General features: G+C 35.4%; 2 protein-coding genes and 1 long non-coding RNA gene across 4 annotated transcripts in view; 1 reads left to right on the forward strand and 2 right to left on the reverse strand.

Annotated features, from left to right (window-relative positions):
- LOC130668219 (uncharacterized) overlaps positions 1–18,098 on the reverse strand; it is a 92,234-nt gene extending 74,136 nt beyond the window's left edge. For both annotated transcript variants that reach the window (XR_008989972.1, XR_008989973.1), the window contains exons 1-2: positions 17,624–18,098; positions 17,442–17,483 (exon numbers count right to left, since the gene is read on the reverse strand). This is a non-coding gene — a long non-coding RNA (uncharacterized LOC130668219). The remainder of the gene's footprint in view (positions 1–17,441; positions 17,484–17,623) is intronic.
- LOC130668217 (U11/U12 small nuclear ribonucleoprotein 48 kDa protein-like) lies at positions 12,689–15,046 on the forward strand. Its single transcript, XM_057470385.1, has 5 exons — positions 12,689–12,902; positions 12,967–13,135; positions 13,200–13,262; positions 14,157–14,301; positions 14,359–15,046. The coding sequence occupies exons 1-5, from the start codon at positions 12,777–12,779 to the stop codon at positions 15,011–15,013; spliced, it is 1,158 nt and encodes a 385-aa protein (XP_057326368.1). The 5' UTR covers positions 12,689–12,776; the 3' UTR covers positions 15,014–15,046.
- Positions 15,047–16,302, reverse strand: LOC130668218 (BRISC and BRCA1-A complex member 1-like). The gene has a single exon (XM_057470386.1). The coding sequence runs from the start codon at positions 16,112–16,114 to the stop codon at positions 15,182–15,184; it is 933 nt and encodes a 310-aa protein (XP_057326369.1). The 5' UTR covers positions 16,115–16,302; the 3' UTR covers positions 15,047–15,181.
- Positions 18,099–23,619: the final 5,521 nt, after the last annotated feature.

Raw genomic sequence — 23,619 nt, forward strand, 5'->3', positions numbered from 1 at the left:
TAGACCGGGATGTGGGAGTCAGGGGGAGAAAAAGTTGGAGTAGGGAGAAGAGACGGGTCGACGCCGCACGTCCCAAGCTACAAATCAACTGTTCCGAACAAATTATGAATGATATATTCGTTCCACACATTTGATATATTTCTGTCTCTCGTACAAATACATATTCGTGTGTCCGCTGCATCCAACTGCAATACCAAATGTTGAAAATATGCCGACGTTCTGGCACTATTTTCTTTCACAAATCCACAGCGTTATCAGTGTCACATATTTAATCTAAAAAAACGTGGATTATTTTTTTCCCTTTCTCACTCTCGTTACCACCAGCAAATTGTCATTTTTCAAAAATATCTATCGTGTTTTGACGCTCGAAATATATTTAATTTATTTTTATTCCGTGTTATTTGTGATGTTTGTTTTTAATTTGTTAATAAATAATAAAAAAAAAAATATATATATATATAATAAAATAAACGAGCATACGCTTATAGGAACTGCGATAACACCCTAATGTTCTGTGTACACCATCACCGAAATGTTTGAATTTTGAACATAACATCCGCAATAACTTGCCGCTATAAAAGCCATCGACAAATCAAATTTCGACGTGATTCATTGGCTGATATAAATTTTGGTATCCAGACAGGAGAAACGTCGGTGACGTGGACATGTGTTTCTCTCGGGTTTCTCTCGTGTGTGATACCTATTATTATAACATCTCTTTCTCGCACACATTCATATAAACTAAAATGGCATTTATTCATACACGCCACCCCCCGAGCCACCGGTCGCAACTCACAAAACAACGACTCTGTCCATCATTCTCGCTCTCATCGTTGTTGTACATCGGTTTACGTTACCAAGTGAACAAGTGTCATGATATCCAATCATCTATCCCATTCTTCCTAAATTCATCCATTTTTTTTATTATTTTTTTTCCGTATATTTTTTCACTCCAATAAACGAACCACCGACACCGGGCACTTTTTCATTTCTCTGCTCTCATCACTCGCCCCAGGCATTTTTTCTTGTTGCATATACTTTCTTGCTGTATATAAATAAACTACTGGCTCATTTTTTTTTATGTTTCCAGATAAAACTACAAAAGTTTTCGCGCCTTTGGAAACTCAAGAAAGATGCGCGCATCTTCGAGATATCGCGAGCTCGAGACCGCCGGCTAAATTTCCAATTCTACGAGGGAAAAAAATATAAAAATAAGTAAAAAAAAGTTTTATTAAACAAGAACAAGACTTCGTTGAGATACAAAAGCTTCTTCATACTGCAAAGAATATTGCCAAGAAAATTAGCATAACCATTAAGAGTTAAAAAAAATGAAATAATTAAATATCGTTAATAATTATTATCCGAGAAAAGTTAATAAAAGTAGGGCGTTATTTTCAGTTGCAAGTGCAAACAATAATTTATAAGCCAAAGAAATTAGCAGTGTCGAAGATAGAGTTTGCACAGAAACATTATATCTAGAGGACGAAATACTACACGGATTATCAGACGACTCTCAAGCCAGCAGAGAAATCCGCGGCACGACCACAGGGTTGGGAGGAAATAAGCGGAACACCAGATAAGAACATCCTACCCGATGTCACGTAGCCTTTTGAGTATGATGGTTTTCCTCTTCTCACACGCAATATACAGCTCCAAATATTGCCGACACGAGCTAAATACATTCTCTTTATTATTATTATTACTAGTTTGTTTCATTTTATTTTTTCTTCGTTTTTGTTCGCTACTGTTATTGTTATTAAACCAAAAGTAATTAACGGGGAGTAAAAAATAAAATTTTATTATGACACCGAGTGTAATTGTTTGTTTTTACGGCAACAATTCCAGCAAGACATAATTTTCCCTTAGACATTATGAATATATACATATATCTTTGTGTACAAGTAGATGAGCAAGAGACTGGAGGGAGCGGGGGTACAAGGGTTATGGCAGCGGAGATAGCGAGCCAGAACGAGGGAGAAAGCAATCAGAACTTGGGCCATTGCTAGATATTACTGAGACGTGAGAGATGTCTCCTCAATCATATTAATTGCTTAGATAAACGTTACCGAACGGCAATGGCATCAACTTACCTCAAACTAACATAACTCCCACATTCAAAATCTAAATCTATCTCGTAGCTAATAAAATTATTTTTCGGCCAGGCAAAAGTTTTTAAACTCGAGCGTAAAAATTTAAAAGCTTCCAGAAAAAAAAAGTTATGATTTCGGATTTCAACTCAGAAAATCAATCTGGCACAACCTTTTATTGTAATTATTAATATTTTTACCTAGTAAATGCTGGAGTAAACAGACGATCAACTGAAAACTGCCAGAACTGAATTTATTTTTTTTTCTCGGTCCGATTTTCGAAAATTTCGGGTTTTCATCAGATCTCGGCGTTTCGAGGCCCTAGGAAGCTATTCTGACTATTTCTAGATGGACGTCCGGTCGTCGTCTAAGAAATTCTATAGAAAATCTAGACTCAGCTCCCTGAGTTCGAAAACACCGGGAAGTTTTGGGGTTTTCTCGCAGAGTCGAACGTTTTTCAGATTTTTTTTCTCGAACTTGACTTCCCTGAAAATCAGTCGAGCGAATTTTCATTCAAGTCAATAATATTGTAACATCATCGATCAAATGTTTTACCGCTCAGAAAGGCAAGAAACATAAATCTCAATGTATGTTGGGTTCGAAAACTGCAAAATATTACAAAACCAGTTGTAGGATCGAGGGTTTTTAAATTTTTGAAGCTCTCTTGTATCATGCTAGGGATTTAAAAAATAAAATGAGGCTAAAAAAATGTCTAAGCCCTTAACGACGTCTCGTAACTGCCAAGTCATACTTTACGGGAAAAGAAATCACACATACTAACATATGCAACAGGTATATCAGCTAGACTGCTGTTTCTACCGAGATAACGATTGTTCTTTGCTGACGTATCAAGTTACATTTATATAAGTGACTTCGTTTACGACCGCTGTATTCTGCTAACACCTCTGAAATAACAGCTCGAACTTAAGTACATGGACGGTTAAAAACCCCAGCACGGCTAGATTCTACACCAGAATATATTAATAAAATATAAGTCTATAAATATATTCCAGCGAGTGCATGTGACTAAATAAATAATTAAACTTGCACTTTTCTTCTGTCTAATACTTTTTTTCTATAATGCAAGAGCCACATACTTGTAGTTAGGGCTCTAGTGTACGTGTAAATGTTGCTGGTACTGTACGTGCTTGAGTTGACGACTCAGCGTATATAAAACAGGCTGACCGACAACGCCCTTGGACGGATGAGTTTGCTCCGCGGGTTCTGCGAGTTCAGCCAGACACGACCTGTAATCTTGTGTCAACAGAGGATAATATCGTTGATCAACTGCCAAAGGATATAGGGGACTTTCTAATTTTAAAAGCCTACATCCCGCCAGCTCGTTTGGACACGGCAAAAAAAAATAAAAAAAAAAATACAAATTGTCAGGTTAATTTTTCTGAACTACCTCTCTTTATTACACTGAATGTACTTTAAACAGAATAAAATATCCGGTGTTAGCTTTTACTCCAACACACATTTTGGTAATGCGGAAAAATATTAATTTTAGCTTTAAAAGCTGGAGGGAAAATGGTAAAATAATATTTTGAAGAAGTACATGGGTATGAATGATAATCTCAGTAATTGCTGGGGAATGAAAATATTCTGATTTTATTAGCTTTATCCGATAGCTATGATAATCGGCGACAATCAAGTTTCACAGTAATGATTGGGCCACGAGCCTGATGCCAAATGCACCAGCTGCATATGCATGACGCAATCTCGTATCCACATCCGCACTATCCCGAAGCCGAGGATGACGATGATGATGATGATGATGATGATGATGATGATGAGAATGAGGACGAGGACGAGGATTGTGATGGTGCGGCAGTAGTAGTGGTAGCAGCATGAAGCTCACTCGATTCCCGCGGTGTGTCATTACTCGTCATTATCCAGCTATCAAATCGCTCAGCAATAACTATCTGACCGTGTGTGGGCATCCCCACACATTATTTCAGATATATACACTCACGAGCCCGGGCTTTGCTCGCGGAATCATCATTGCGGGTTCCGTCGTCATCATAGTCGGGCAATGGCTCATAACTTATCGCGTGTGATCACACTCGCCTTCACACTGCGCAGAGAATAATGCCGGAATATTTCCCACAATTATCACCTAACTCCCTGACATAAACACACATCAAAATGTATACTCCAATCCAGGATGAATGAATGAATAGCCAGCTGTACTTATGGGTTGTATGACTGCAGTAGTGTATATTGATATGTGTACATATAAATATGAGAGTTTATGTCTGTATGTATGAGCTTCTATAGCAGCAGCAATTGTCCGAGTTAAGTGAACATAAGTCTTGAAGCAAAGTATAAAGCCACAGAAAGGAGGCTTGACTCTTGGAAGGTTTCTATGCTTGCAGAGTACGAACGGATGTTATTGGCAGGAGAGTGGAGCCATTAGTTGTGATGATGGATGCCTGACAGGAACGCTGGCGTCCTACCCGGGCGGCAGTTATAGTAAGTAATGGCTTCACTCTGTACCCTGAGAAAGCCTTGAGAGGGAACCACCACCACCCTGCGACCTCTTCTCAACGGCCATTTCAACACACACACACTTGCACACATGCACACATACACACACCTCTTATCGTCGCTTCACCTCTGCCGACGTCGCCGTGTAATAACAACAAATCTTGCCTATATTAATTCTCTGACGGGCATAACTCTCGTTATATATTTTCAACAAAAAAACACACCGATAAAAATGTCACCTCCACTCTGTGACTTAAACACAAGCTAAAGTATTATCGAAATTTTTCGTACCTCGAGTTATAGTCACAGCTATACTGTGCTAGACTATTGTTATTGTTTTTCTCGCCGTATATATTTGTGCCTCAATATACAGGGTGATCACACCAGGACGAGCTATCGCGCGGTTTAGGCACAGTAATTATTGTTGGAATAATCTGCCGCGAACCCAATGGGACCATTTAAATTAGAGTGAGAAAACGATAGCCCAGTGCGAACACGCACTATACAAGCATCATCATCATCATTGCTGTTGCTGCTGCTGCTGAACACACACACTCACACACACCCACCTCTTTTACTCCCAGTACTTCTCTTTGGGTCCCCCTCGCGCCACCCTAAATCATTGATTGTTGCATTATCTGTTATTGGCAATGCAATTAACCGTTTACGGTAAAACAGCGCAGCGCAGTGGTTGTTCAGCGAGAACTCCACGCGTACCCAGCAGTTATATGCATCAACCGCTCTCTCGTCCTCTAATTTTCTCTCTTGCAACGCTGTAACTCGGTACACACCAGTATTGTCCATATAACCCGATGTCCCTATCCGCAGGCTAGGATGAGAGAGAGAGAATTGATTTGTTGTACACAAGCGCCCAGCAGCACTCGTCTCTCCTGTTTCGAAATCCCGAAACCCAAAATCCGCGGTAGGATTAAACGCACCTCGCAAATGCCAGCCCTCTTGTTACCGCTTATTCTCTATATCCCGTCTCGCTTTCCACCCTCCCTTTCTCCTCAGTGCGATCTACACCGTGTGCTGTTATTCTGCGTACATGATCAGGTGCAATTACAATCGCAGGTTAATAATTGTTGCAATAGGGGGACGAGGCACGCTTTAGATTTCCACTACTATATAGATATATATTTGAATGTATCTAGGTGTAGTTCGAAACGCTTTATTTGTAAAGGGCGCTATGATAACGTTGATACAAAACGACTCACGAAATGCTTAAGCTTCTTAAGCGATATCACAACGAGAGCCATTGGCTCGACCGGTGGTTCCACAGACCAGCCAACGCGATCGCCACCGGCATCGGCGATTTCATATTCAGTCTGTTCGATATGAGAATATGGATGGCCACAGTCAATTATATGGATTTTAATGGCCTGGGAAAATGTTTCCATGGGCATATACGGTATTTACCTTTAATCCGCAACCCCACTAAGCCAGCGACAAATTTTCTTGATATGTCGATGATGAGAAACAGTGCCGGTGGTATCATCTGCGCGTATTCATACCGCTATTATCTAATAAGAGGGAGCTTCAAGGCTATACTAACAGTAAAAAAAAAACATAAGGGATAGAAATAAAATAATAAGCAGATATTTGCTCGGGGGAAAATGGCTCCGGGTATTAGCGAAGCTGTCTGCTAGGCGACAACTTATTTGTATAATAATACCGTGTAAAAGCGCATAAGTGTAATTATAAGTGTAATACTAATAACGCCTTAAGGCCAATAAGAAGCCTAGTAATTGGACGCTAATAGCATTGAGACAATTATCTCGTTGCTACACACTAAGCATATTAAAACAAAACTTATTATTATTTAATCGAGAGATTTTATACGTCTTTGCTACAAACACACGCGGCTCTATTAAACTATTTAATTATTTTATTATATTTTACGTAAAATATATTTATTGTTAATTGCTGCTGTACTGTTTTAATGGTTCAATTATAAAATGAAGAAAAAAATTTAAAAAAAAAATAAAGAGTTAAAGTTTTAAGATGTATATAGAATGTACGTAGAAGGGAATGGAAGCGAAAAATGTATAAATGATGCTGAGTAGTACAAAGTGACCGTAAACTGCTGGTGTACCAGTCTCAAACATTTTTATAGCAAAAAGACGTCATGAATATGGAAAACTCGGGGTATATATGTGAATGTGGATGTGTATATATAGGTATAGTATATATTGTAATGGGAGTTTGCAACCCGTCCGTAGCCAATGAGCCACTAGGATTCTTGTCGAGGCTTTTGGCATAAGTCCTTGTTATGATTCAAAGGTTTAAGCCGTGCGCGGGGTCTCAACCACCGACACACCGACATTTCCCCTCAGCTAATTCCACCACGAGTTTTCCTCCGTCTATTCTACTCTGAATACACAAGTTGTGGTTTTCGACGACAACGTCAATAAGTTAAATTATCTTGGACATCGCCGTGTGTACATAAATAATAAACACAATAAATAATAACGTAACAACGGAATAGAATAAAAGAAGAGAAGGTAAAGAGAAGAGAAGAAAATTTGCAAGAGGATGGGGCGGAGAAAGAGTGCAGTGGATGGAATAAAAATTAAAGTTGATCGAGAATGAGTTGTGGGGAGTGCGATGAGAGGTGTGGGTCGCGTATATGGAAGATATAGAGAGATGAATAAGTTTGTGGTGGTATAGAATACTAGTATGGTATCCATTAGGGACAGAAGTATTCGCGCTTGAGATATATCGACGTCGCCCAAGCGAATTTATAGTGACAGCGGCGCTTGAAGGGATTGTAAATCCCCGTTTGAGGATCGCTGATACCAAGTTTTATGTGGGACATTAGTTGGGTGGGGCGTGGTTGAATGGCGCGGAGTCGAGAATAGCGCTAGAGTTGCCTGGGCGCTATAAATTAGCCCGAAATGAAAGACAAATCGCCTCGGAGCTGTCCGCCCGTTTGCCCCGACGTGATAGAAGCGCAGACCGAGCTGAAGCTGGTGGTGGTGATGCTGCTGCTCCTTCTGCTTCTCCACTGGCAAGCGTTTGGTCCCATGGGAGAGAAAGGAGACCGAAAGCTCATCAGCTTTCTCCATCGTTTTCATCTCTTACTTCCTACTCTTATTCTCCGGACATTTTACTTATTTTTTTATCCTCAGCCGTCTTGCTTTGCTGGCTACTTTGATTGACGTCTCTTAGAAGATTTATTCAGGAAATTAATTTATTGTTAATTATAAAAAAAAAAAAATACGCGGGTACATGCGTTGGAAACAAAGTGGCTGTCTGTTGGATAAATGTAAAACACGTATAGAGATGTCAAAAAAATAATCCGGCCGCGTAATAAAGATAACAAACAGAAAGTATAATATCATTTTTAAAAATTCAGAGGCAAACAAATAGATTTGAATTGGATTAAAGTTGTTTGGCATGTTGATTGGACTGAAACTGGCTGGTTTACAAGACACTATACACGAGTAGAAGTATACATAGAAGGAGGAGGATCCAGTCGTGGCAAAGGGATCTTATCGTAGTAGTATCGTAAAGAGAAAACCGACATTACTTGCCCGCGGATGATTTGCCTTGTTAACGACCTCGAAGATCAGAGAGAGGGGAGAGGAGAGTCAACCCAATCTCGACAACGACAAAGAGCCTTTTGCTAAGAACCGACCGCAAACGCAAGCCCCCAAGGCATCCAGAGCTCTCAGGAGTTGCTGACGTCACGTCGACAAAGGTTTGAGACGTCAATTAATTAGCGTGTACTTTCACTACCTTTAGTGGAGAAAATCGAGTTAAGTTTACAAACTTTCATCCCTAATCTCTCCGTTGAAACAAAAACAGAAAAAAATTAAATTAAAGAAAATTAATACCACTTACGCAAGAAAGTTTGTTTTAATAATTTTGTTACAAAAAAAAAAAAAAAGAGAAAAAAAAAAAACATTTCAATACGAGTATTAATTAGCGCGTACAAAACCAATAAACAAATATTTTCCATTTGTCAGTTATTATTATTTTAAAACTCTGTCGAATATATAGATGCACACGAGCACACACGCAGACACACCTACAGGACACATCCGGTAATTTTGCAAAAAGCTCGGCATCCTGCCCACGGGAAAATAACTCATATGTAGGACACGGTGACTGTTCGCGAGTGTCTGTGGCGAAATGAACGTTTTAATTCCCCTCCATAAAAGCCAACGACAAATCAAACTACTTTGACATGATTAACTGGCAAGCATAAATATCGGTATCAATGCACGTGCGCACGCAATGACGCGTCGTGCCCTGCAACTCGTCTGCCACTTTTTTTTCCATCCCTTTTCCTCCCGGTCTTCCTCTTCCTCTTTTTCACAGCATGCTCTGTCCCAGCGCTGGATAAAAGCTCGCGAGCATGTGATCTAACGAATAGCATCCGCCATTGACCATCGGTTATACATTAAACTGTGTCTTCCCTCATATTTTAACAGATGCACTTTGATTTTTATTTTCGAACCATTTTTTATCATTTTTTTCATTTAAGATATCACGATTTTACACATGTGATGAATTAGACAGGCGTAACATTTAAATATAGGGATATCCATTGTGGTCGTATAAAATGACCACGTCATCCCCGTCGATTGTATGCTAATTTTTCGTGCACTTCTCCATTCTCTTACCACCAGGTAGTCAAGTCTATTCATAAACATTTTTTTTTTCATCAAGATATTATTGAATAAGATCACGAGATTGTCATTAATTATATCGTGCTGTTGCCATAAAATATTTATAAATATATTAGATTTTTTTCTGTGATCGCTCTTCCGAAAATTAATATGCGGTAAAAAAAATCCATCAAGTTCGAGCTCAAAAATTAAAATTTCAGAGATTGGTCAAGAATTTTTGAAATCTTGAAAATATTAAAAAATTGAGCTTCCCTTTTTTTCTTTTTAAGAAATAGCCTGAAAAGTTCATCCGAGAATATGAATTTTTGGAGGTCGCTCAAAAATATCGAATACTCGAAAAATTTTGAAATTTCTCCGCGACCTCATAAAATTCAGTCAAGATAAAATTTTCAGGTGATTATTTATTTTACGTTACAAGTTCCAAAAAAAATTGATTTTTAAATATTTTTAAGGCTTTCAAAATTATTAAGCGACTTCTTAAAAATTTTTAGCTGAATCAGTGAAAATTTTTTTTCATCACACAAAATCTTAAATGGTAAGAGCAAAAAAAAATATAAAGTTTTTTTTGACCCACCCTAATAAAATATAACTTATTAAGTCAAACAATAATAATAATGTCGAGGTAAGTTACTAATTTTGAAATGCAGTGGGTCGAAATGAGTAGTTGACAAAGAATTTACCGCATGGACTTGAAGATATCACAAGAATCGCAGAATAGTAGCGGCGGGGAATCCTCGAAAAAGTTTAAGAGTTTACGGTAGGTGAACGTAAGAAACTAGGTTACTGCAACAGGTGGGCACTAAAGTAAATATACGCACATTACGCGGTCATTCATTGTACTTGCAACAACATCTTGACACGTGGATGCATACTCGCGGTGATCGGCCGACGAATCGGTAATCAGCAATCAGTAATTCCATCGATTCGTCAACATCGCACTGACGGCGAATAAAAGTCCTAGAAGTCCGAATACACCCGTTAAATTTTGACCGCAGCGCGTTAATATTTTATTGGATGACATACTAAAAGGAAGTGGTTTAAATTTTATTATAAACTGTCATTAACGGATACTTGGAAGTCGTATAAGCGAATAAGAGTGTAGTAAGCGACGAAACATCCGCACCTGTGTACATCATTAAAACGCATCGTTGAATATTATAACGCTGTGTCTTTAACGAGAGACAGTAACACCCTGAGCAACTTGTAAACTCACTTTGTTACGACTTGTTGAAAAGAGTTACGGCAACGCCTCTATAGAGTCCTCATAATAAATTTTTATTACCTCTCAAAAATAATTTTTATCGTCACTTTACTCATTTTTTTTTTTTTCTGTATATTTATATGACAAATTTAATATTTTATTACTTGATAAGAAATACTCGGATTATTTTTAAATTGAGTAATTACTGGTCTCGAAATCGTGTATATTCCAGCAGCTCTCGGATTACTCCTGAATTGTAAAAATTTAATAAGCGATTTATTTATAGATTTAATCAATTTCTGGCTCTATTTAACCGGCTTTTTTTAAGCTTACTACAAAAATAAATATAAGAAATTGGATTGATTTTGTATTCAAAGAAATTAAGTCAAGATCTTTAGGTTTTGTTTTTTTAATAAATTACGAGCGCGAGAGATTCAAAAAGTCAAAACGGCGCTTTCCCTCATCAGGCAGCAAATCAAAAGGGTAAAGTGAGTGGTGGAGTATGTAATTTGTGGGGTTTGGGGTGTGTGGTGTTGAGTAAAGTGTATAAGAGTACAGAAGACCCCTTTTGAAGAGCAAAAGCTCTAACGTTCGATAAGCCGGGTACCCTTTCCCCGGTGGATTCGCACAAAGGCCTAATTACCCATAAATTGTCTGATTTACGACGGTCTAGAAATGTAAATATGAAATATGAAAATGAGGATGGTTGTAATAAAAGTGATGTACGAGACTCTGTAGGGTCGTTCGTGGAAGCGTCCATCATGCCTGTTTGTGATGGGGTGTCTTTGTTTGGCTGCCGAGAGCCATTTTCCGTTTCTCTTCTCAAAACCGCTCTAAATTTACTCCATATGGACTACCTGGGTACAATTACCTACTACCTATTACAGTTATTGTTGTTGTAAGCGTAATTACTGTTTCGAAATTTTTTTTTCTACGTCACACACAAAAAATTTGAGGAAAATCTGAGTAGATTCTGAGGTATATTTTAAAAAATTCTGCAGTCCGTATGTCTTTTTTATGTGTGACGTTATTATATTTATCTTGAATTATGTTTACGTCAACCTATAAGGGCTGTTTATAGTATTTCGTGAGATCGAATTTAAAATCTAAAAGCACTACAATGCCAGTAAATTCACGTCCACGCTATAGCATAATCGTAGAATGTTATGTTCCTGCCTGCCACTACAATATATAGATGTATATATTTATAAATAGTTTTTGAGCATTGAGAACGGACTGAAATCCTCACGGTAAACGGAAGAAAACCAGTAAATCGTACCAAAAGTCAGGCCATTTGAAGCTATAAACGGCAAGCACATTGGTCCAAACGTACTGGCATTTCCCATGATCGTGTTATTTAACGACAAGTACTTTCTACCGATATTAGCTTCTCATAACATCAAAACTTGCATATATTCGTCTTTACTTTAAACTTTAATTATCACAAATTATTACTCAATGCCGTCTAATTATTTTTCACGTAATTTTATTGTCACGAGACTAATTTATTAACAGCAAATTATTTTTTTTAATTGCCCGTAAGTCAATGAATTTTTGAAAATATACTTTTACAGGAGATGTATTTGAAAATCTATAATTTGTAATTGTCGTTATTTTTTAAATACGAAAACTTTAATCTCAACTTTAATAACAAAAAAATAAATCTAAAAAACGGTTGACCCTGCGAGAAAACCCCAAAACTTCCTGCTGTTTTTGAACTCAGAATTTTGATTGAAATTCTTAGACGACGATCCTGATAAAAATTAAGGCGACAAAGTGAAAGAAAAAATTTTTTCTCATCCCCGAGCCCTGAGTCTAGATTTTCTATAGAATTTCATAGCCGACGACCGGACGTCCATCAACGGGAAGTTAAAAATTTTTTAAATTTAAATGCGACTCAACATTTTGATTATTTGCACAAAATATTTACTTTTTTTAGTCACAATATTTTTTTACTAAAAATTATCCTTGAATTTTCCCAATCATGTAAAAAGTAGAAATTCACGTAAAATTAATGAACTTTAATTCCAATGGTCTTCAGAAAATAAAAAAAAATTTCCAAATACTCCAATTATCAGTACAATTTTTTTATCAACTCAAAAAGTCATAATTGATAGTAAAAATGAATGATTAGAAATGAAAACGACCAATGTTCGGCCTGTTTCCATCTTTGAATACTTTCAATAACTCTTTGAAGTTACCGACAGTCGCACACTTGCCACTGACGAAATTTTTTTTTATCTTCAGCAGGTCGAGTTTAATATCCAGAAAAAAACAAATAAACGTGAGGTATCAAATGGCCCGAGTCAGATCACCCTGAATAAAATAATAAACAAATAAAATAAAGATCTAAGATGAAAAATGGACCATGGTCAAGTAGACGTGGACCAGCAACTTCAAGAACTAAAATCCTTCGCAGAAAATATAGATAAGAAATTAAACGAGATAACTTCCGCTCTAGGATGGAGCACCGACAGTATAAAAAACGTGAGTATAAAATAAAATAATTATTTATCTATTTAAATAAATAATAAAATTATTTTCCTAATAGTACATCCCGCCAATAATTTGTCCATTTGACAAAGCACATTGTTTGTCAGACAAGAGGTTGGATGAACATTTAGAAAAATGTCTATGGAGAGCAGAAGGTTATGGAGATTCGGATGTCCCCTTGTCTTTACCAACTCTACCAGCAGATTCTCCTTTTTGCATACAGATGAGTAAGTTTTTAACTCATACAATCTACTGACAAGTAAATGGTGACGTTGTTTGATTTTTTTTTAGCCGAGAGCCTGCAGGACGAGATTTTGAAGTCAGCGAAACTGGGGAACTCATCTCTAGCAATAGGTCAGCAGCTAAAAAGTATTTTTAATCTCGATCAGAGTAATTTTAAACTCATAGTTAAATTACACTCGTAAATTATTTTCAGAATTTTATATATATTATTTATCTTGAACTGGACTATCAATATCCTTTTTCATATCCTTTTAAAATTACTATTTTGTACTTCTGCTTTAATTATTTTTCTCTATTTGAATCTCATTCATGCCATAGCCGTATTAAAATTTTATTAATTAAATTAATTAAAGAAAAGTTAAAGCGTCAATTAAAATCAGGACAACGTACTTACAATTGTCGCCGAGATGTAGAGTACAAAAAAAATTACTGACAGTTGGTGTCAGTTAGAAGTTAAACGAAATTTGTTAAATAAATTTCAGTAAAATCTTCATGTCAATTTTTTAGGCGAAATTTTATTTAACAAATTCCGTTTGACTTCTAATTGATAAAGACGAGGAAATTTTTTTCGAAATCTACATCCCGGTGACATTGTCGATTTTTCCATTGATGCTCTAACTTTTTTTTTTATAATTAATTAATAAAATTATGAATGTGAACCTAAAAGACGATTGTCAATTCTTAAAATTTTACAATAAATCAATAAAATGTAAGTAGAGTAAAAATTAAAAAATGCATATTTAGATAAATGCAAAATCTGTACACGCATTTTTTTAAATTTCTTTATTTATTTATTTGAAATTCGTAAATTCTCTCGTCTGCTACATTCACACTTATATAAAATTTCACTACGGCCATGAAAGTTGAAAGTCATTGAATATTTTTAAAAAATGGAGGGGGGGGGGGGGGCACTGTTTGAAAATGCCCGTAATTAATATTTATATTTGTTAGAATGTAAGAAAATTATTTAATAGCATAATTATTATTTCTTAACAATTATAACAGGCGACAGCGATAGATTAATACCCCGGACTTCGGACCGACTGACGGCTGATTTTACTGCTGATGAAAGGAAAGCACTTTATGAATATTATTTAGCGCATACTGTCCAACCAGACATCGGAGAAGACATCGCTGACTTAAATAAACCGTAAGAATAAAAAAATCCACAAACGCGTTCCGTAAAATAAATAAATAAATTTTCCAGAAAAAAATCAAACGACCAAAAAAGGACATCGTACCTGGAGCTGCTGGCGCACGAAAGAGATTTAAAGCGACGCCGGGCTAAGCATCGAGGAGTTCACACAAATAAAAAATCGCAAACAGAAATATTACGAGAAGTCATCAATCAGCAGATGGAGATGCTGACGGAGTACATCGCCGAGAAAAACTACAATGGAGCTGTTGGAACTGAGGCTGTGAAAAAAGAACCAGAAGATACCAATGAACTGAAAGCTAAAAATTATCACAAAGAACGGAGAGACTCGGAGAAACCTAGGCCGCATTCTGACCACTCCAACGGCAGAGAAACTTCTAGGAACCGGGATGACGATGACCGGTACAAATATTCACACAAACATTCGAGACGTGAGTCAGACTATGATGGAAGAAGTGAAAGACGCAGCAGAGATTACGAAGACTTTAAACATTCCAAGCATCACCACTACCCGAGAGATCAGGACAGACATCGCCGGCATCATCATCAACATCCAGATGAACCAAATCACAGAAGTCATGATAAATATTCGAAGCACAGTCATGAGAAACTGCACAGCTCTCGAGATCGGGACAGATCACGTGGGGATTCGACTCCTTCGAAAAAATACAAATACGATGAAAAAAAATCACATAGAAGACATTAATTTATTTTTAGTTAAATAAAGATAACTTTTAATTATTCAGTTGGCTGTTGATTTATTTATTTATTTATCAGAAATGCAATTAATTTTACTCCATCTCAATTAAATGTTTAATGACTCAACAATACTTATAATAATAATAATAATAATATTAATAATAATAATTAGATATTAAACATCAGTAGAATTGTTTGGTAAAGAAATATTGTAATCAGTTTCATTTTGTCTAGGTCTCTGGAGCGGATGCGCGACTAATCTGGCCATCGAACTGAACAATGCCGCGGAGACACGTCCAACTTCCAGAATAAATGAATTTTCTTTAGTGTCAAATCTTTGCAGTTCACCGTAAATTTTTTCACACTCGTCGCCGTCACTCGGTGGCTCATGGACGAAGAGAGCGTCGAGAAAAAAGTGAGGATGTTTTACCAGCAGGTCAAAGCACTCGGGATCCGATATGCTGGTGATTATCTGAGATCTTCCGTAGATGAAAACCACACGTGTCACGTAAGTGGGAATGCTCGGGTGCTGCTGGAGATCCACTTTGTCCAAGGCCATTCTGAAGCACTGGGTCAAGTCACACATATGTTGGTTTTCATCGCCGAGAGGGTTGTCCGTGATGTTACCCAGGACACTGATCACTTGCTTGATGTTGTTGGTGAAGTCGCAGAGCCATGATGGTGACTCTGCGCTCAGTGTCATTATCGCGAACTCGTGGCTGCGGCTTATCGTCGACTTCGCGTGAATAAACATTTCTACAGCCCGTTTTATCAATAGCAGAGGTTGAATTTTCTTTCCTGACTCAAATTCGTAAGGAGTTATCGTGGCTTCCTTGGCGGTATCAATTATAAAGAGAATTTTCTCCGGTACGTTGATTACCGGATTTTTACCATCAATGAGATAACTTTTTTCGTGATATGATTTAGGCATTTTCAATTTATCGTCAAGGTGATGCTGGTGGTCAACTGGACTCATGGCACTGGACATTGACAAGTTACTCTTCGGACGATTACTTTCTTGATAACTTTGGTTTGAATCTGTTGTGAATGATTCGAGCTGCTGGGATAGAATAGTCACTTCGTCTCCCGACTCATTCTTCACTGACATTATTCAATTATTTTTAAATACTGCTGGTGATCTAGTCTAATTACGGACTTACACTTTCAACTTGTTGCTGGTATCGAATAACTTTGACTATCTCTTTGTGTTATTGTTTTGGTTATGAATGTTATGATCAACGCACTGAGTATTTCGTAGGTTATGTTCAAGATCAAACGAGATCGAGGGAGCTGTCTTGCGGACATGTGAGTTGGCTCTCTTTTTTAAATCTTTTGTGCGAATTTATCACCAACTCTACGGTTGGGATTCTCAAAGTTTTGTCATTGCAGCTGCAATATATATCCGAAGATATTTTTTAGGCCTTTCCAGGCTGAAAGAAGGGAAATTATGGGAAAAAATTTGATTGAAGGGATAGAAAATAGTGGAAAAAAAATTTTTGAGCCCTAGAACAATCCAAGACCCAGGTGTCTGGGCATCTGCTCCAGCTCTATGTCCATCAGAATTTTTTCCTGACGATCCGAGATCATTACTGAGGGTCTTTCAATGCAAAACACTGGAGGAAAAAAAGTATTCGAGCTCTGGGCTCAAAAACAGCGGAATTTTGGGGTTGGCCCACAGGGTTAACAGCTTTTTAAATTTTTTCTACTGGTTTGTTTTTAATTAAAAAATTACTTTGCAATCGTGGAAATCAATAGACAGAAAAGTGCATAAGGTCAGAGACCCAGTACCCGACCACTCATATATTTCTATATCTATATTTATTAAATTTTACTAAAATTTCAGTATTTATGAAGGAATACTGAGATGAAAAATATAAATAACACCCATTTACGTATGATTTTAAATTACGCGGTAGTGAGGAAAGTAATTAAAGGCCTGGTAATTTTTTAAATAAAAAAAAAATAATTTTTGTCAGAGCGGAATTAAAATCTATAGTAATTAGAAATTAATAATCCTGCGGTTGACTTTAACGAAAATTGTTTCAACGCTGCGCCGAACGAGAAAATTTCTCGTTGATGATTTTGTTGAATTAAAAAATGAAAAAATATTTTAGCCTTTTTGAAACGATGGTGAAATTATCGAAACGAGATCTAGTAGACAAAGGAGAGACGCTAACTCGAGAGATCACGAACTTACGGTCGGTAATAAAACTGCCTTTGAAAATTGTATTTCAAATTTCCCGCATTTTTCAAAACCTATCCGATAATGGCTGCAATAAAATTATTGTGCGTTGACAAGATAATAATAATGAATAAAAAATATACGTAAAAATTAATTAGACAGGAATAGTAAAAATTATTTATCAGAAGTACGGAAATCAGTTGATAAAAAAATTAAAATTAAATGAAAATAATAAATGCATTGACTGACTCACCAGTTAAGAAAATCTTCCGAGTTCGATCATTTTCTAAATATTCTGGAAAAAACAAAAAATCATTTGTTACAAGAAATAAATTATTTTATATATTTTTTGGCAGAAGTCAAAAAAATCAATAAGAAGTGAAGTTTTTTTTGACTTCTTGATTTAGAATTAAAAAACAACAAATAAATTATTACCAGGGACAGAAAAAATCTGCGATTCAACATCAGCTCCCACAAAATCACAATCACTTCACTTTATCACTCACCACTTAATTATTTTTCACTACTCACTATTCATGATCCTGAAGTTAGCAGGCAATTAAAAATTTTCGAATTTTTTTTTCAACGATTTAATTTAAAAAAAAAAAAAAAAAAAATGCTTATGTAGAAAATTTAAAAAACTATAGATGCAATTCTTTGAAATATTTTTTTTGTTTAATTTATCGTTTTTAAAAAAATTTTTAAACGCCGGCTAATTTCAGTATCATCACTATTCACACATTGGACACTAAACTGCACACAATTTAATCACTGATAGAAATTAAACAATAGATCGATCATGAATCACGATAATAATTACAAACGACACTTAAATAATTATCGAATAATAAATGTTCGAACATCGTCTGTAGCTGATCCATTGCCTGACTGCTAACCGTTACGGATTCGAGTGAAACTGCAGCGCCACGGTGGATTTGCAAACTAGTTCCCGCTCGCGGCCATTTTGGTTTTTGAAACTCGCGCATGCGCTCTAACGGCATCATTTAGAACTTTCGTACTTTGATAAAATAATTATTATGATGATTATAATAATTGGACGATATTTTAAAAATAAATTCTGCGATTTAATAAGCAATTCATCCAAAAAAATTCAAATCAAACTTTTGTAATTTAAATTAACAACTTTTAATCGAAATTAAAAACTTGAGATTTTAAACAGAAAATTAGATTTATGCAATTAATTAATTAATTAATAGAAAGCTTTTATATCCGGAATTTATACTCAATATTGAAAAAAATTTTAATTATCTAATAATAAAACGAAACATCAAATTCAATATCACCGAGAAACTGCTCGCAGTCAAGCATCAGCTCCAACATACGCACCGGCCATTTCAATTTAATTAACACTCAAAACTTTATTATTTTATATTACTATTATCTACACACTCAAACATTTATCAACACTGTGTCATAATCACTTATCACAATTCAATAATTCACTACTAATTAAGAAAATTTTCAATCAATAATCAGACATTCTCACAACACAAGACTTTAGTCTACGGACTGAGTAGCTCTGACCGTTATGACTCAAAATGGACTACTGCGCAAACTTCAAACTTCGCGCATGCGTATTTATTCTGTGTGACTGTCGCAGACATCAGACAAATTTAAAATTATTAATAAAATAAAATTTTTTAAAAATGCGCATTTAAAAAATTTTGAAATTAAGCGCATTTTTTATAAATATTATTTTTTTAATTTTTTACTCTATTTATTTATAATTTTAAATTTTTCTGATGTCTGTTACATTCACACTCATTCTAGTTTAAGAGTTTTTACTACACAGTCAGCTAGAGCAACATTTTAAACTAAAATTTTTCTTATTAATTCCGGATTATTTATATTAAATTTTCTGTGATCAAAGATTTTAGATGGCGAATACTCATCTATACTCAAAATTTCTTTACTCAAGCACAAAGACGACATCTATACTCAGTGACGACTATATTTAATGACAACTGTACTCCACTAAATTTTTGTAAACATCTCACCTATATTATGTTTACTCAAAGTCCTCTATATTCAAAGACATCTTTACTCAATATCCACAGATTGAAAAGATTGTCAATAATGAAGTAATTCATAGATAAGACTATTCGGAAAGTCGATAACAAAGAAAATCAAAAAAGTATTTAAATATTAAATAAAGAAAAATTAATTTTTAAAATAAAAGTAAAATGTTTTTATCATTCTTACTTTGAAAACGATATAAAAAAAAATTTAACAAGAGCGTTTTTGTTAAGCTTTTGATTTAATTATAATTAATTAGTTATTTATAATTTCTCATGATGTATTGGTCTGAAATGAATGAAAAAAAAAAATTATTAAAAGAAAAAACTATTTCATAAATACATGTAACCTGAAACCATTTGGTCTGGACGATACTTGCTCATGTAACCTGGAACCATTTATGAGACTTATAAGTCTCAGGTTATAAATTAATTTGGTTTAGTATTTATTTTTAATTTTAACAATTATTATTTTTTTCTTTTATGTATTAAATGTATAAGATGTATTAAGGATTTATAAGAAAATACTTTGGAGATCAGTTTAGAATAATAGATTTTAAAAAGAGATTCAAAACTGACATAGTTATTGATAATTTTTATAATGGTACCAATTTTATAGTGACTTCGCTATTTTATTCCAAAGAACTAAGATTTCAGAAATAATGGTAAAGTTGTAGGTCTCCCCCATTTGAAATTGACTAAAAAATACATTTCTGTGAGTCACCCCGTAAAAATCACCTACTATGTGGCATGAATATTATCTTAAACTCGACAACACATAAAACTCGAATTCCCATAGCGATTTCGCGATTTTATTCCAAAGTACCAAGATTTCAAAAATAATGGTAAAGTTGTAGGTCTCCCCCATTTGAAATTGACTAAAAAATACATTTCTGTGAGTCACCCCGTGAGAATCACCTACTTTGTGGCATGAATATTATTCTAAACTCGACAACACATAAAACTCGAATTTTCATAGTGATTTCGCGATTTTATTCCAAAGTACCAAGATTTCAAAAATAATGGTAAAGTTGTAGGTCTTCCCCAATTGAAATTAACTAAAAAATAAATTTCTGTGAGTCACCCCGTAAGAATCACCTACTTTGTGGCATGAATGTTATCTTAAACTCGACAACACATGAAACTCGAATTTCCAGAGTGATTTCGCGATTTTATTCCAAAGTACCAAGATTTCAAAAATAATAGTAAAGTTGTAGGGCTCCCCCATTAGAAATTGACTAAAAAATACATTTCTGTGAGTCACCCTGTAAGAATCACCTACTTTATGGCATGAATATTATCTTAAACTCGACAACACATAAAACTCGAATTCCCATAGCGATTTCGCGATTTTATTCCAAAGTACCAAGATTTCAAAAATAATGGTAAAGTTGTAGGTCACCCCCATTTGAAATTGACTAAAAAATACATTTCTGTGAGTCACCCCGTGAGAATCACCTACTTTGTGGCATGAATATTATCTTAAACTCGACAACACATAAAACTCGAATTCCCATAGCGATTTCGCGATTTTATTCCAAAGTACCAAGATTTCAAAAATAATGGTAAAGTTGTAGGTCTTCCCCAATTGAAATTAACTAAAAAATACATTTCTGTGAGTCACCCCGTAAGAATCACCTACTTTGTGGCATGAATGTTATCTTAAACTCGACAACACATGAAACTCGAATTTCCAGAGTGATTTCGCGATTTTATTCCAAAGTACCAAGATTTCAAAAATAATAGTAAAGTTGTAGGGCTCCCCCATTAGAAATTGACTAAAAAATACATTTCTGTGAGTCACCCCGTAAAAATCACCTACTATGTGGCATGAATATTATCTTAAACTCGACAACACATAAAACTCGAATTCCCATAGCGATTTCGCGATTTTATTCCAAAGTACCAAGATTTCAAAAATAATGGTAAAGTTGTAGGTCTCCCCCATTTGAAATTGACTAAAAAATACATTTCTGTGAGTCACCCCGTAAAAATCACCTACTTTGTGGCATGAATATTATCTTAAACTCGACAACACATAAAACTCGAATTCCCATAGCGATTTCGCGATTTTATTCCAAAGTACCAAGATTTCAAAAATAATGGTAAAGTTGTAGGTCTCCCCCATTTGAAATTGACTAAAAAATACATTTCTGTGAGTCACCCCGTAAAAATCACCTACTATGTGGCATGAATATTATCTTAAACTCGACAACACATAAAACTCGAATTCCCATAGCGATTTCGCGATTTTATTCCAAAGTACCAAGATTTCAAAAATAATGGTAAAGTTGTAGGTCTCCCCCATTTGAAATTGACTAAAAAATACATTTCTGTGAGTCACCCCGTAAGAATCACCTACTTTGTGGCATGAATGTTATCTTAAACTCGACAACACATGAAACTCGAATTTCCAGAGTGATTTCGCGATTTTATTCCAAAGTACCAAGATTTCAAAAATAATAGTAAAGTTGTAGGGCTCCCCCATTAGAAATTGACTAAAAAATACATTTCTGTGAGTCACCCTGTAAGAATCACCTACTTTATGGCATGAATATTATCTTAAACTCGACAACACATAAAACTCGAATTCCCATAGCGATTTCGCGATTTTATTCCAAAGTACCAAGATTTCAAAAATAATGGTAAAGTTGTAGGTCACCCCCATTTGAAATTGACTAAAAAATACATTTCTGTGAGTCACCCCGTGAGAATCACCTACTTTGTGGCATGAATATTATCTTAAACTCGACAACACATAAAACTCGAATTCCCATAGCGATTTCGCGATTTTATTCCAAAGTACCAAGATTTCAAAAATAATGGTAAAGTTGTAGGTCTTCCCCAATTGAAATTAACTAAAAAATACATTTCTGTGAGTCACCCCGTAAGAATCACCTACTTTGTGGCATGAATGTTATCTTAAACTCGACAACACATGAAACTCGAATTTCCAGAGTGATTTCGCGATTTTATTCCAAAGTACCAAGATTTCAAAAATAATAGTAAAGTTGTAGGGCTCCCCCATTAGAAATTGACTAAAAAATACATTTCTGTGAGTCACCCCGTAAAAATCACCTACTATGTGGCATGAATATTATCTTAAACTCGACAACACATAAAACTCGAATTCCCATAGCGATTTCGCGATTTTATTCCAAAGTACCAAGATTTCAAAAATAATGGTAAAGTTGTAGGTCTCCCCCATTTGAAATTGACTAAAAAATACATTTCTGTGAGTCACCCCGTAAGAATCACCTACTTTGTGGCATGAATGTTATCTTAAACTCGACAACACATGAAACTCGAATTTCCAGAGTGATTTCGCGATTTTATTCCAAAGTACCAAGATTTCAAAAATAATAGTAAAGTTGTAGGGCTCCCCCATTAGAAATTGACTAAAAAATACATTTCTGTGAGTCACCCTGTAAGAATCACCTACTTTATGGCATGAATATTATCTTAAACTCGACAACACATAAAACTCGAATTCCCATAGCGATTTCGCGATTTTATTCCAAAGTACCAAGATTTCAAAAATAATGGTAAAGTTGTAGGTCACCCCCATTTGAAATTGACTAAAAAATACATTTCTGTGAGTCACCCCGTGAGAATCACCTACTTTGTGGCATGAATATTATCTTAAACTCGACAACACATAAAACTCGAATTCCCATAGCGATTTCGCGATTTTATTCCAAAGTACCAAGATTTCAAAAATAATAGTAAAGTTGTAGGGCTCCCCCATTAGAAATTGACTAAAAAATACATTTCTGTGAGTCACCCCGTAAAAATCACCTACTATGTGGCATGAATATTATCTTAAACTCGACAACACATAAAACTCGAATTCCCATAGCGATTTCGCGATTTTATTCCAAAGTACCAAGATTTCAAAAATAATGGTAAAGTTGTAGGTCTCCCCCATTTGAAATTGACTAAAAAATACATTTCTGTGAGTCACCCCGTAAAAATCACCTACTTTGTGGCATGAATATTATCTTAAACTCGACAACACATAAAACTCGAATTCCCATAGCGATTTCGCGATTTTATTCCAAAGTACCAAGATTTCAAAAATAATGGTAAAGTTGTAGGTCTCCCCCAATTGAAATTAACTAAAAAATACATTTCTGTGAGTCACCCCGTAAAAATCACCTACTATGTGGCATGAATATTATCTTAAACTCGACAACACATAAAACTCGAATTCCCATAGCGATTTCGCGATTTTATTCCAAAGTACCAAGATTTCTGAAATAATGGTAAAGTTGTAGGTCTCCCCCATTTGAAATTGACTAAAAAATACATTTCTGTGAGTCACCCCGTAAAAATCACCTACTATGTGGCATGAATATTATCTTAAACTCGACAACACATAAAACTCGAATTTTC

The sequence above is a fragment of the Microplitis mediator genome, chromosome 5 (assembly GCF_029852145.1).
Source record: "Microplitis mediator isolate UGA2020A chromosome 5, iyMicMedi2.1, whole genome shotgun sequence".
NCBI lineage: Eukaryota > Metazoa > Arthropoda > Insecta > Hymenoptera > Braconidae > Microplitis > Microplitis mediator.